The sequence below is a fragment of the Neodiprion lecontei genome, chromosome 4 (genome assembly GCF_021901455.1).
Source record: "Neodiprion lecontei isolate iyNeoLeco1 chromosome 4, iyNeoLeco1.1, whole genome shotgun sequence".
NCBI classification, from domain to species: domain Eukaryota; kingdom Metazoa; phylum Arthropoda; class Insecta; order Hymenoptera; family Diprionidae; genus Neodiprion; species Neodiprion lecontei.
This window is the reverse complement of record NC_060263.1, coordinates 4,639,670-4,655,801: the sequence shown is the minus strand read 5'-3', so window position 1 is coordinate 4,655,801 and position 16,132 is coordinate 4,639,670. Positions and strand designations below refer to the sequence as shown.

At 31.3% G+C, this 16,132-nt stretch overlaps 1 protein-coding gene across 1 annotated transcript in view; it reads left to right on the top strand.

The window, feature by feature from the left end:
• The window catches only part of LOC107223223 (headcase protein), a 155,383-nt gene extending 139,457 nt beyond the window's left edge, over positions 1 to 15,926 (top strand). Inside the window, exon 5 of the mRNA XM_046738247.1 lies at positions 253 to 15,926. Within this exon, the coding sequence (XP_046594203.1) occupies positions 253 to 426 (174 nt within the window). The 3' untranslated portion in view covers positions 427 to 15,926. The remainder of the gene's footprint in view (positions 1 to 252) is intronic.
• Positions 15,927 to 16,132: the final 206 nt, after the last annotated feature.

Below are 16,132 nucleotides of genomic sequence, written 5' to 3'. Positions count from 1 at the left end.
ACTCCGGTCATTGGGCTTTAACGGCAATTCCTAATCGTCATCTCGTTGCTCGCCCGTAGTTGACATTTCAGCGAATGAGCCGATCGGCCCATTAACGAGCGGACTTGCAGCGGGCGATGACTGTGGATGTGGCGATGGTGATGGTGGTAGTGGTAGTGGTGCGGAAGGGTTGAGAAGGGTAGGGGTAGGGGGGTGGGGGTGGGTGGAGGGGTTATTCGACTCTACAGGGTATCGTTGTCTTCTATGTTGCAGTGCAACAGCTGCCAGAAGCCACTGCTCTTACCACATCAGCGACTGAACTTCTACTCCGACTACAGCCGAGTCTTTGCTTGTCCGCATTGTCGAGCGTTAGACGCGCACTTCGTGAAGCCACTTTCAGCATGCTACACTCGCGAACAGTTTCAGCTCTATAGCCAATGGCCGTAACAGGTGGAGTGTATAGCGCAACGTTTGATCACTGCAAGACCAGCCCCGGTCTCCCTGCATCCGCTGCTCTCTTTGCTGCAGGCGATACTCTGAGAGTCCGTCTGTCTTACGGTGTCCGTTGACGTCCTGCGTTTTTTTTTTTTTTTTTTTCTTTTCTCTTCGAATCCATATGTAAAGAAAAAGAAGAAGAAGAAGAAGAAAAAGAAGAAGAAGGAAACAACAAGAAAACAATACGAACAACGAAGAGGATGAGAGAAGAAAATTAAACTCATATTTTCTCTCGATGACGAGATAAATAAATAAAAGCGGCCGTTGGTCGATGCAAGAGAAACCGGGTAACAACCGAACCGTGTGTGGTGTTCAGGATATGATACCCGTTATTTTATGTAGCGAGTCCTCGATTATTATGAGAAAATTTTACATTTCTTTTATTTATTTATTTTTTATTTTTTTTTTTTTTATTTTTTCTTCTCTTATACGTTGGGTTTTTTCTTCGTCACCTTCGAGGCAGCTGTTTTGAAGTAAGCCGCACGCTTCGGTTATGGGACGGGTGGCGATGATGGTCCGGGGAGGTGAAAAGTCAACTGCGTACACGCGAGAACATGATTTTTTTTAATTTTTTTTTTCTAAATTGCCAACAACGACACAGCACCGAAGAGAAAAAAAAAATAAAACACACTCGTATACATACTATATGTATATTAAACACGAGAACATCGGTAACGTTAAAAAAATGAAAAATAAAAATTTAAAAAGAATAAAAAAACAATTATTTTCATTATATCGATGAGTAAATAAAATACAGCAGGCACGGGGACTACCATTTCATTAATTAGTCAAATTATTATTAATCCAATCAACTTATCTTTATTATATTACACACGCACACACACACACACACACATACACATGCACGCACAAACGCGTATATATATATTCAAATAAACATGTATGTAAAAATATCTCTTTAAAATAACAAAAAAAAAAAAAAAACACACACACAAACAAAAAAAGAAAAAAAGAAAAAATTATGATGAAAACAAAATTATAATAAAATATGCTATTGTTTGTTACTTAGATACTGGATAACGTTGTGTTCTTCTTTTATCTTCGTTTCTTTCTTCCTTTTTTTTTCCATCTGTTTTTCGTTTATCTTTTCTTTACCTTCTTACATTTGAATAAGATTTTTTTTTATATATTTTCTATGCGGCTGTGTTGATTTTTTTTATGATTTTTGAACGATCATACAATGGGGTTGAAAGATTGAATCTTTTTATGCCGGATGAAAACGTTTTCAAGTAATCACAATATTACATTCGTTGGACGCTTTTTGGATCGATCACGGTTTGAAACTTTGAACTTAATTCCTAATACCGTATTTTTAACAATTTTTTTTTTTTTTTTTTGTTTTTTTTTTCAATTATCCTTCTCCAATTTCCAAGTAGGGGAATAACGCGAAATACGTTCTATTCCCCTACCAATGATAAATAAAATTTTAATAATATAAACATTTTTTACACGTGCTCTCGACGTAACACATTATGCAATGTTTTATACGTATGATCGGCGGATATACAATATATATATATATACACATATATATATATTATATATACATAGGTACGCGTGTTGTGATTAATGATCTTTCCAATCAGCGATCAAGAAAGTAATGGTTAAAAAAAAAAAAAAAAAGTGAAAAAATTGAAAAAAAAACATAAATAAATTTTAATTAAATGATTATTAAGATGAATTTCTTAAAGATACCGGTCCAAATAGAAAAGGGGAACTTAAATTTATGACAATGACGGACAACAAAGTGACCAAATATTGAGAAGGTGGATTGTTTTTTGTTTTTGTTTTTCCATTGCGGCGATGCTGGTCGTTGCTGTCCAACTATAGCGGCCGTCTCGCAGACTTACCGCCCACTCGTTCCCAAAATTTAGGAAAACTATTCTACTTAACATCCTGATTAATGCGTATAATATATTTTATCTTGATAAAAGCGAAATAGCGCAAGTGTAATACACCCACACACACACACACACACACACACACACACACACACACACACACAAATCTATATATATATATATGAGCGTGTCAAATTTTACACACTAAAATAATGAAAAAGAATAGTCATCAACGGAGAAGAAGAAGAAGATGGGAGAAGGTGAAGGTGAAGTAGAAAAGGAAGTCGATGCCAAGATATAATGATGAGAAGCAAATAGAACTTGGAAAGGCTGGTAATAGATGTTTCTTTTCCTTATTTCTTACTATCGTTGTTGTTGTTGTTGTTGTTGTTGTTGGTGTTGTTGTTGTTGTTGTTGTTATTATTATTATTATTATTACATTATTATAATTTTTTATTATTGTTTAAGCTATAAGAACACTTTGAACAATACCTTCTGTTTTCTCGTCTTCTTTTTCAATTTGGGAAAGAATCTTATTCGAGAAAAATATTGACACCTTACCATTTGCATAGTTTGTGTATTCGGTAAAAAGGTTGTAAAATTTTTCACGCAACGATACTTTCGCGTACTTTATTTAGCGTACATTGTAAACATAATTATATATCCTACGAATATATACAAAGATAGAAAAACAATAACGAGTAAAAAAGAGAGAAAAAAAAGCGATGAAACGATCGCATAAGGGAACGAAATTATATACAAATGTATGATGAATCTGTTTATAGACAAAAAAAAAAAAAAATTGGACATCCAAATATACGACGCTATAATTTATCATTATTTTATGTATTCTGTGTCTTGTTCCTCCCCATTCTCTTGATCGAAAATTGACCCAGCTATTGTATGATATACGAATGTTTTGAAATTTCTCAAAGTGCCAAATAATTTATAGGATTTCATTAACGCACGTGTTTGCTGATTTTTTTATTTTTTATTTTTATTTTTTTTTTTTTTTTTTTTTTATTTTTGTTTTTTTTTATTCCCTCCCTTGTTCCTATTCTTTCGTTCGGAGTAAACGTTTTCGAGTGAACTGGTTATCCGAGATATCGCACGAGTGATGTAGGAAACCCTAGGAGTAGGTATACGCTGTGTGAAATTAAAAAAAAAAAAAAATTAACCCCAGAGACACACAAACATACACACATACATTGTCCCTAATCACCCACACAGACACGCACGCACAACGAACACTAAATGCGGTGTAACTCCCTACCGTTTTCAATTTTTTGCATACGCAATATACGATAACAGAAGATTAAGAGAGGCAAAAAAAAAAAAATAAATAAATAAAAATAAATAAATAATTGAAAAAATATTGAAAAAGAAATGTATCAATTTTTAATTACTTTATTTTCTTATTAATTTCTTTATCGTTTTCGCGTGCGTTTCCACACCCGGAAGAGCGCCACCACAGTTCCTATAACAGAGCGAAGGCCGCCCTTGAAGTGTTGTGTGACGAAGAACGAAACTACCAACCGAGTAAGAAATTGACGATAAAAATGTATTGTTGAAAACGCGAAAGCATAAAAAATAAATTACCTCTACCTGGTAAAAGAACAACCGAGCAATGCAAAAGAAGAAGGATAACTTAATGGTTCGATTGGGTTAAGACCAAAATTAGATCTTATGGATGGATGAGAATGAGACAGGCGGGCAAGAAAAGAAAGAAAAAAAAAAAAAAAAAAGAAAAATGAAAGGAGAAGAAAAAAAGAAGGAAAATAAAAAAAAACCCCTATTCAAAGTGATGATCAAACAAGTCTGAATCACGTCATCAATTCACATATTATACACGTATTCATACATGTTTCATTTCCATCACATTTTATAGGTATGCGTACATTATTTCTAGGTATATATATATATATATTATATTTGTATATCGAACTTGTACTAGATTTTTCCATTTGGAATAGTATAATATAATCTTTATAACGCGTTAAGAAACACGGTCGATTATGGGCCGTTTGGATTTTCATCGGTTATATATACAGACGAAATTCATTCAGTATAATAACTGACGACGAGTTGAAGTAATTGAAGGGGAAAAGAAAATGTTACTCGGCACAATCGTACGTTACGAAATACCGCCACGTGTGTATAGTAATATTCATAGACATATGTGTATAGTAATTCTTAGGTACGTTTTTCTTTTCTTTATACATATATATATATATATATATATATGTACAAATATATGTGTATATCTATTCAAATTCCTAGCAGTACAAGTAATTGGTCGTAATTCGTAGCGTACGTTTGAAATAACGTGCAAATGATTAACTTGAAAATCTGTATTTTATACAGAATAAAAGAAAGAAAGTAAACGAAACGAAGCAACGGAATAGAATGGAATGGAATATGCTTTATTCGATACTAGCTGGAGTACGTGATAAAAGTATGAATAAGAATGAGGAAAGAGAAGAAAAAAAAAAACAAAAAAAAACAAAAAAAAAAACAAAACGAAACAAATAATGGGAAATAAGCGCGGTTTAGTAAAACTATGCGAAACATGTCCGATTGCATATAACGATTACTTTTGATGTTACATCGTGTCGTGAAACAATTAGCGCTTAATTGTATCTTCATTTTTATTTTTCTTTTTTTCTTTTTCCCGCTGTTGTTTGTTTCGTATATAGTTTTTCATGTATTTTTACATCACACAACTGTAACAAATGTGTGAAGATTTATTCGTCGGTAACCGAATAACGCATGCATAGATCTGAGATTGCATGTGGGTATTAAATATGATTATGTAATACACGTTGAAAGAATTTAATTGAGCTTGAATTAATAGGCTTTTGTTAAGTAAGGATTGTGCGATATTGATGTGCTTTTTTATATGTATGATATACGTACACGTAAGACAGATCGTGATTATTTATAATGCGAAAAACTCGATGATACGGGAGCGAGATTCTTAAATCAATTGTCTGAAACAAGGCGATTGAACCGATGAGTGATCGATCGGAATTTTTCATTCAATCGAGTGACGAAGGAAATCCATCGACGAATTTTGTATGAAATGAAATGAAAGGAAATGTAACGTATTTTACTCATGGGGCTAAGAAACTAAAAATTGAAAAATAAAGAAAACCTACGATTTAAGTAATACGTAGGTTTAGGGATCGGGTAGAGAGTTTAGTATTGGTGCAATATACAGGCGTGAGTACACGATCCGTAAATATATAAAACACACCGTAAGATCGGAATTCGATACATTTTCTTCCCCCCTTGTTGAATAAACAAAACGGAGATTATACGTAAATTTGTAACGTGGAAAAAAAAAAAAAACATGGACATTGGATTTTGTATTCTTTCCATGAGAATAAAGTTTGTTGTAGAATTTTAGGTTTGTATTTGAAAAGAAATTTAGATATACGATGTATTTGCTACGCATGTATATGTATATAAATCATGCATATATATATATATTAGGGTTTAACGCGTACGATGAAAAGTAACCTTTTTTTTATCCCGGTGATTGTTGTATACACTATTTTCTACTTTTTTCTATCGAAACGATAGATTTTATATGATAATCGATTCGGGGAGGAGGTAAGGTAGTGTAAGAATGAGAGAAAAAAAGAGAGAGACGAATGAAAATACGATTTTGTATCGACGTTTTTAAAAGAGAAAATGAGAGAGAAAAAAGATATTTATTGGTAGGCATACCTACGACCGATGATTAACAAACTCACGAAAATTCATACGACATGCCGAGAACTGATGTAGCAACGGTAGAAACTATAAAAAAAGAAAAAAAGAAAAAAAGTAACACGTGTAAAAATGTTATAAACGTAAGTTCAATTCGTCAAATCGGTCGGTAATGCGTCAACGTATAATATACATATATACATGTACTTTATACATACTTATCCCGAAATCATTCGTTCGGCTTTACTAACGCAATTCATTATGTAGATCAGTAAAATTTTGTAAAATTTTTTTCAATATTCGATAAAGCAATCTACCCGATAGAGCGCGCGGTGTTTTTCGATAAAATAAGGATTAAGAGAGGAGATACGCAATAAGCGAAACGGATTAAACAAAGATGTGAAGAAAAGAAAAGTAAAAAAAAAAAATTAAAAAAAAAAAAAAAAAAATCGAGGAAAAAAAACGGAGACGAGACGGAAAAATGAACGATTATGAGTGGTTGAATTATGAATAGAGTCTAGAATAATAATTACGTAATTATAAATATAGAGGTTTGAATCATCGATAACGTAATATAATACTATTATTATTATTATTATTATTATCATATATATATATATACTATATAAAAATATTTTAAGTGACTATTAAGGTTTTTCGAGTGTTCGTGTTGCTGCTTTTTCTCAGGGTTCGAGGGGAGTAAAAAGGAAGGAGGAAATAATCGAAGAAAAAATGATCCGGTTAGACGTCGTCATTAACGTGATTTTTATTTTCGTATTTTTTTTTTTTTTTTTTAATTACGATGCTTTATTTTCGTTATTGGCTTCGATTATTGGACGAAACGAATTTGAAGAAACGCAAGGATGAAAAAATATTCTTTTAGAAATGAATCAACCAAAAGAGCGGAAATGAAAATATGTTAATGCAACTGCTGGACAAACAGTTGCGCATAACTCATAAAGAATCACCAGATTTTTATTAAACACACACACATATATATTTCATTTTCTTCACTTATCGACGATCGAATTTAAGGTCAGGATCGAGAATTAATATTTAAGGAATATTATAGTACGAAATGATTAGAATAGGGAAAAGTATATACGATATAATAAATAGACAAGCTATAACTTACGTTAAATCGTGCGAGGAGATATTGAGTGGTCAAAGTTCGGGTAAATATATAAATTATTATTATTATTATTAATAATAATTAAACATTAAGTAAACGACAGAGTATAATCCTTTTTTTTTTCATTTCCGTTTTATACGTGTAGTAGAATATAAACTGTGTCATATTAACGTTCAAATTCTGAGTAAGTAATGGAATAACAACAACAACAACAACAACAACAACAACAACAACAACAACAACAACAATAATAATAATAATAATAGTATCGATAACTATTTGTACAAGTTTATTAATTAAATATTAGCCGACATTTTTTCCTAGGATGACGTGTTTGAATCTATTTGATAATTGACATGAAAAAAATGATAAATTATCGGTGTATAATATAATAACAAATAACGATAACAATAACGATAAACTAAAACAGTAATGTAGGTATAATAATAATAACAATAATTATAATAATAGCGTGTAAGAATTTTCAGCTGTGGTAGACAACTAGATATTTAATTACTGATCATTATGAGCGTGAAAAATAATTATATATTTATTCATATATAATCTATTTAAATAGAAACTGAAATGAGATACAAAAGAGGAAGAGACGGTGTAAAGGAAAAATGGAAAATTCATTAAAAAAAAATATAATAATAATAATAATAATTATAATAACAACAGTAATAATCATTTAATTGAATTAAATCGGGAAGTGCGATCGAATTCCCGTTAAAATAACATGGATCGGGAGTTAAAATTCGGAAGTAAAGATGATGACAAAATCTTTCATTTGCGTAACGCGTTAAGAATATATTAAAAAGTCGAAGAAATAACGGAAAAAAAAACAAACAAACAAACAAATCAACCGGTAAGAAGCGTAACTAATAAATTGTGTATAAAGAAAATCAGTTTACAAACGCTATACGTAATATTTCATTTATCCGAGATAGGATATGATATGCGGAAAAGACTTCAAGAAAAAAAAAAAAGAAAAACAAAACGTTAATAATAATCCCGCGCAGGGATATGAATTAAATACAATGCGTTTATATTCATATGTGTAAATTGCCATTCGCACACATATAACACGTTGCACGTGTAACAACTCATTAATCGTCTGTGTTGAAGTGAAAAATGAAAATGAAAATAAAAAAAAGAAATTAAATTTAAACTATACTAATTATTATTATTATCTTCATACGTATACATGCAAGTATATATACAAATATATGTATATATTTGTGTACCATTCAATTAACCGTCACGAATTATGCTCATCACCTATCCCGCATAATTACGAGAGAATTGTTACAATTCAATTATTCGCCACCGTCTGGATAATTTACACCCGATGTATAGTGCAGTTGGTTCGTATATATTAACATTATCACGTACAGAACAGTTTGAACGAAAGAATGAAAATAGACGAATAAAGTGACGGTTAGAGAAATAAAAAATCATATAAAAATACAAATGAAGACATAAATTTAGAACAAAAGACATTATAAATGGGTAACATTACATTTGTTGAAGGAAGAAAGAAAAAAATAAAAAAAAAAAAAAAAAAACAGTCTAGAAAAATAAGAAAGGAGAAAAAGTAATAATAATAAGGCGTGCTATTAGAACGTAGACCTCAAGAGGACGGTACGTAAAAATGGTGATATTTTGTGATCAACCAGCGTTAAGCTAAAAATCCATCTCACAAGAAAAAAAAAAAGATGAAAAAGAGAAGAAGAAAGATAAAACTAAAATTAAAAAATTGAAAAATTAAAAAAAAAAAAGAAAAAAAGTTTTAGCAAATTTTGTTTCACGTTTTATTTTTCGATTTGATAAAAGAATATTATAATATAGCTTCGGTAAAATAATAATATACTGATAATAATATATAATGTAGTATATAACATAACTATACATATATATATATATGTAATAGATAACGTTGTAGGTTATATTCACGACATCGCTCCGGTCTATAACTTCAGGCGCAAGAATCGAAGTCGCAATTTTAGTACTATTTGTTCGTCGTTATTATATACTGGGTGTGTGTGTGTTTTTTTTTTTTCTCCTTTTTTTCTCTCAAATCCCTAATCCTGTTCCCTAATGTTTTCTCTGTTCCCTAATGTTTTCTCTGTTATTGAATGAAGAAATTTTCTTCCCTCTCTGTGTTTGAGTCTTATCGAAAGAGTTTTTGTTGCGAAGAAAGAAAAAGAAAAAGAAAAGAAACACACAAGAATAACAGCAGTCGTTTTAAAAATCAATATTACGTGTTATATTAGATCATTTTATATTGCATAGCATATTATTATAACAGAATTATAATCACTAAATAATTATGTATAGTTTCAATTGATTACACGGTTTAATGTTGATATGTTACGATTAAAACGAAGAAATAATTGATGAAAGGAAAAAAAGAATACAAATAACAATAATATCGGCAAATAATAATGATAATAAATAATAATAATAAAATACCGTTGTATAACATTGTTTTTTGTTTCATGTATGAAAGAAGAAGAAGAAAGAAAAAAAAAAAAAAATTAAAGGAAGATAGAAAACTCGTGTAACACTGATTATTCAAACATAATAATAATATTATTACAATCTCACATTATATCTATAGCAATAGCCTTATTGTGATCGCAACTCATGGATACCAGATTCAAAACATTTTATAAAAAGCCACGGACGACACTCTCATCTTAGATTTACGCTCGTATTATCCGAAGGTCTTAATTACAACTCTTTCTGTTTTTTCTTTCCACCCTCTTTGCTTACGTGCAGATTATTAAAAGGCCAGTCACACATAGGAGGAGATTTTCATAAGCGGGATGAAAACTCGGCTAGCCGTAGAATTTTTTCAAACGAAACGATTTTCCCTTGATTTTATTATTCCTCGGCATTTTGACTTTCCTAATTTCGATTTATCGATGACGGTATGTGATTGAAAATAAAGTGAATCCGTGGCGTCGTGATCCCTGTTTTCCAGCCCCTTTCGAGGGCAAAACCTGCCTAAAAAGTAAAATAAAATTTAAAGAGAGGAAAAAAAAACCGAAAACAAATTAAAAAAAAAAAAGAGAGAGAGAGAGAGAGAAAATCTACCTATCAACAACATTTTATCGAGATACGTACAAAAAGAGAATATTAATACAAATACAAAAACAAACAAATGCATCGTACTAAATACTACTAACCACAGATATAGAGAAGATTACAATATTATAAAAGCCTTTTTACGTGTTGTGCCACAGAATTTACGAGGATGACGAGGGATATTGATTCAATCCTGTAAGAAAAGAAAATAAGATACAGTGGGAATATGAAAATGAAAGTAAACATTTTCTCAAACTTCCAACAACGTCGTATTTTTTAAAAATTTTTTATTTATTTTTTATTTTTTTTTGTTGTATTTCCGATGCCGCAACACGCCGGGCCAAATTTTTTTTTTTTTTTTTTTTTTTCTTGCCAATACAACTTCTATAATGCCGTCAATTCTCGGGTCATCCTCTGATCCGTACAGCATAATCCCGATTAAGTTTAACAGATTTTTAACCCCAAGCATCGACATCCGACCACCTCAACTTCAATCTCAGTTTCAAACGCAGTTATCTATCATTAACCGATGTTGAAAGGGAAATTACTTTATTCTAAAACAGAATTACATATAAGAGAACGAAGGAAATCAGCCGATTACTTTTGCGAAATAACATTTATTTTACTAAAAAGAAAATGAAGGGCAAAGAAAGATGGAAAGAAATAAGAGGCAAGCTGCTTTTCGACCAAATCTAGTAAAGTGAAACGCGATTAAAGCTCGGTGAAAAAAGAAGGAAGAAGAAACTAGATGATGTGAAATATTGATTAGAGACCGAGAGGTGAGACTGACCCCTATGGATATCTATAATGTGGCTTCCCGGAAGCCCTTTGCCTGAAAGAAGGCTTAGTAAAGAGGGCGGCCTCGTGAAAAATCGCCCTTCTCAAGGGTTGAAGCGTTGGTGTTGGTTATAACGCACACTTTCCGGTATCACGGTCGCGTTATAATTCCCTCCCAACTTTTCCACGCCGTTTAATCTCTTTTCAAGAATTTCGTAAAAGTTGAGGAAAAAATAAAATAAAAAAAAAAAAAACACCTATTTTAACACTTTCAGAATTACTACGACGAAAAGGCGAGCCGAAGTCGCGGAAGTTTAAAAATTCGACATTTATTCCAGACGTTTCTTTCCTTCAATGAATTTACTTTCTTTTTTTCGCCGAATTGTCTCACTAATTTTTTTTTTTTTTTTTTTTTTTTCTCCTCCAACTGCTAAGAAGGCGAACATTTTCAGGAAGTTTAACTAACGATGGATGAAATCGATCACTGGAGTAACCTTTGCAAGGAATAAAAACACAAAGCGACGGAAAAAAGTCGAGATCAAGGAGCAGAGATAACAGTGAAGACGTGCTGGAGTAGTTTCAGAGTGTGAGAAGAAAGGTGAAAAATTAATTTCGACAAATCTCGGGGGATCGGATTTTGGTTTTTCAAGTTTGGTCTGACAATGAGATGGAAGTTTGAAGGTTGGATGTTGACAAAGGTACAAATGTACATAGGAAGATGATATTGTTATTACATACCCTATATCACTGTCCCTCTGCTGACGCGGGTTTTTTTACATATTAAAAAGAGAAAACTACAAAGTTGCGTTCGGGCGAATTGAACAGCGTTTTGAAAGAGTTCTTTATCACACCTATAACGATAAAATGTACAAGGTTCGATGTATAATATGTAGAAACGGTGTGTGGTACGGAAGAGGAAAATAGAAATCGTGTAATCTTTCATAATTTCTACATCGCATTCCGTTTCCTTGATCTTTAGAATTATGCGCGAGGTATTTAACGTGTATAAATAGCTACTTATATGATATATTTGATATTTTAAGAGAGTGAAATGGCGCGTGCTTTCGTTACGACATGTTAACATTGACGCCGTAAACAACGTGCATGATGGGATATTTTATTAGCGAAAAGTAATGAAATAAATACAAGAAAATATATGATGGACAAAACTACGATGTTACTAAACAATTTTTCTTTCGCTCTAACGCAACGGCCGATATAAATTGATGAAGGAAGAAAAACAAATTAAAAAATAACGCAAAGTACTATAAATACCTAAATAATGATAATAATCATAGTTAAAATAATAACAATAATAATAATAATAATAATAATGATTATGGTGGAAATAGAAATTAAAAAATTCCGATAGTAGATTTAGACCAAGATGATACGATATCAGTTATCGAAATACACGGTTTAATGAAAACAGTGTCGCAGGGTTGAATTGACATTATTCAAAACCGTTTTACGTTTCTTAATCGAATCTTGATGTTATAGATGTTTTTCGTTTTCATCGTTATTAGTTGCATTCTTTTATTATCTTATTAATCTTGCCAGATTTCACTTTGCACATTTTCAACAGCTATTTTCGTAAAAATTACATATAGCTGAGGTTTGTTATATATATTATATATATATTTACATTAAACAATTAATCCGATTCAGTTGATACAATAATAATTGTTCCAAGAAAATTAATTCTCACAGTATAACATATATTATGAACGATGCGTTTAACAGCTTGCAGAAAAATATATGTGTACATAAATATAAATTGGCGCGTTTCGAGATAACATATAATTCTACATTAATCGCTATGCATAGTTGTATAATCTAATGATAGTTGTAACAATAATATCGATAACGTTAGGGCTTAGCAGGTAATTATTAGGAACTTTTTTTTTTTATGTCTTCTGTACAAGCATTATTATAAATAATCTTAACATTCAATTGTATGAATGGGCGTGCGAATGTTGCTAAAAGTCTCCTCCACATATTTAACCACGTAATATAATAATCGATTAAACGTATTTTATGATACATGTTTAACAATAATTAATCATATATTTTGTCGATATATAATAATAACAGCAATATACATGTATTAAAATCGTGCGTAACGTGTACTTGATAAAAAACGAAAAAAAAAAAAAAAAAAAAATGGAAAAAAAAAATTTCGCGGACAATTTTTACTGCTATCAAACCATGATTGGTGACGCAAGTAATTATAATAATAATTGATTAAACTAACGACGAAAACATAAAACTTAGAATGAAGACGATCGGTAAAAATTGAACGATTATGATTCGTGAGAAATTGACGCCAAACTTTTTGAAAACTTTTTTCTAAATTTTCTAATGCACTATTATTGCTATTATATACGATATGCGTACATTTATGCATAATGCTTAAGGGCTAAGTTCGGGATTGTACGGATTAAGGATATTATATATTATAGTATTGATAGAAGCGAGCTGGTAAGAAAATGAATTAAGAATCTAAATTAAGAATTTCGTATGTATTCGCTATTGTAGGAAAATCGGGGCATTTTAATTCGGCTGTGTCAAAACGATGATTAAAAAAAAAGAGGGGAAGAAACGATATAGAAAAAGTTGAAAAAAAAAAAAAAAAAAAAAATGGGGGGAAACGTTTAAAATCATAGATTTGATAAGGCGTAAAATTAGAATGATAATTTTTGTACCCTATTTTTTTAACAATTGGTGTCGATCGAGCGAGTCTCTCGCCTGTAAAATATACAGTATAAGGTGTATAATGTGTATAACCTAAGGTGAGAGAGATCGCGGAAACAAATGAAAAGCAAAAAAGAAGAAAAAAAAAAAAAAAAAAACGAAAAGGAAAAGCTTGGAATTTATCAAAATTAACTTATTAAACATACGAGTAACGATCAGGCTATCCTTACCTAGTTTTTGTAATTGCGATTACATTCTTATTACGGCATGTAATTATCGTCAGGCATAGAATAAAGAAAGCAGGTATTAGAAATCGGCAAACGCGTTAACGAATAATTACTCGCAAAATGACTCGGATCAAAAAAAGGGGTAAAACAAAAGAAAAGGATGAAGAAAATTGAGAAAACGAAGGACAGAAAAAATACTGATACTTGCCCAAAAACTTAGCCCAAAATTTTCTTCAAAATTCTTCCAAAATTCTCGTACAATGAAAGATAAACGAGTAATGTTTATTAATGTTATAAACTAAGACGAGGATACGTTCATCCCATCTCTGCAGTCTACGAATGAAATTCCTGTCAAATAATATAAAATCATCATTATTTTATAGTATATTAATATGAAAAATCGTAAAATAACGTATATACGTTTTGCTCGAATTCAACAACTCGCTGTGTTGTCGGATACACGTATTGTTAGACAGGTATTTTCACGAATGTAATAACGATAATTTATTACGCGTATTCATAACTTAATAAATCGTACACTTGATAGTACGACGGCATAAATTCAACGTTAATAATCGATTAGGTAAGCACGTAATGATAATAATACCTGGTAATGTAATAATAATCCTAACGTTTGTTATGATTAAGTTAATGACAATGACATTGACGACGATGATAATTACGGCGACACTGACGACGGCGACGACGATTATTATTATTATTATTATTATTACATTTAAACGTAATTAAATTATGATAAATTAATAGTGTTACCAACCGATCGGAACGGCAAGGAAGCAGCTCGGGAGCGATTCAAAATAATAACGAAGTATTTTGAAATGCAAATCATGCGCAAATTGATGCTGGTAGTGCGGACCAAACGGGACAACTGACAGAAAAGATGAATAGAGACTTTCGAAAGGAAATTTAAAAAAAGGAAAAAACGCTGACTAAAAATAAGAAAAAAAAAAAAACAATGAACAAACGAGGGTAAAAGTGTAAATTTAACGCCGCTCCATCGGAAAGTCAACGGTTCAAGTCGTTCGTACCTATAGTGATTAATTAGTAAGCGTTAAAGGCGATTCTGTCCGATCGAACGCGAATGGGAGAAAAAAAAAAAGAAAAAAATTTCGTCGCGAAATTCCATTCGTCGAAGAAAAGAAGAAGAAGAAAAAAAAAACAAAAAATCGACAAGAAATTTTTGCGACCTCGGTATAATTCTCTGCATTCAACGTGATTGTTACACGCGTTTATTTTGGACAGACTCGCTTACAACGGGAAAACCGTAATTGGCTACGTGGTATTCAAAAGCGATACGATATGCTGAAATTTTTTAATAAGGCATGTAATATAAAATTACGTAAAATTAATTTTTCTCAACCGTGTAATGTGCGCAACGTTATCGAAGTAATCCGGTCGAGAATATTTCGCGGATCGTATGTTTGTTTTTTGCTTTCTCCTTAGATTTCTAGTTTCCTTCATTTTTTTTTTTTCCATACGGAAAATTTTTCACAATACATGAAACGTCGAAGCGTTGAGACTAATCGAAGAAAATTAATGCTAACGAAACGAATTCTTATGATATATATATATATATTGTATACACGTGTCAGTTGATTCACGTTCCAAGGATTGTTGGACGACCGCGCGGCTACTGCTGATAAACGTGAATATTATAGGCTGTTATTATTTTTGTAAAATTTTCAGAAAAAAAGAACCAAAAAAAAAAAAAAAATCAATCCTAATTAATTGGCATTGTATTATTGTATTATACGGATCGTGATATAAGTAATTTTACGCAGTTTCGTACGCCTGTAAGTCGTCGTCCTTCTCTCCTCTTGCATCGCGCGTGAGTCTCCCTCCGTCGAAATAAGTGAAGAAAGAAGAAAAAAATAAAAACAAAAACAAAAAAAAAAAAAACAAATCCCTTTGCACTTGATGGAAGTAATTTTTCTACGCGATTTTTCTGACATCTCGGTAAATGAATAAAATAAGATATGATATGAAAAAAAAAATAAATAAAAAAGCAAAGAAATAAAATAAGAAACTTAAGTTTAAGTTCGTCGTGATTATTCCAGGGACAGCTGCGCTGCCACCTGCGAAGCGTGTAAACCGCGCGTTCGATATTGTTCGTTGTAAATTTAAGGATGATTTAATTC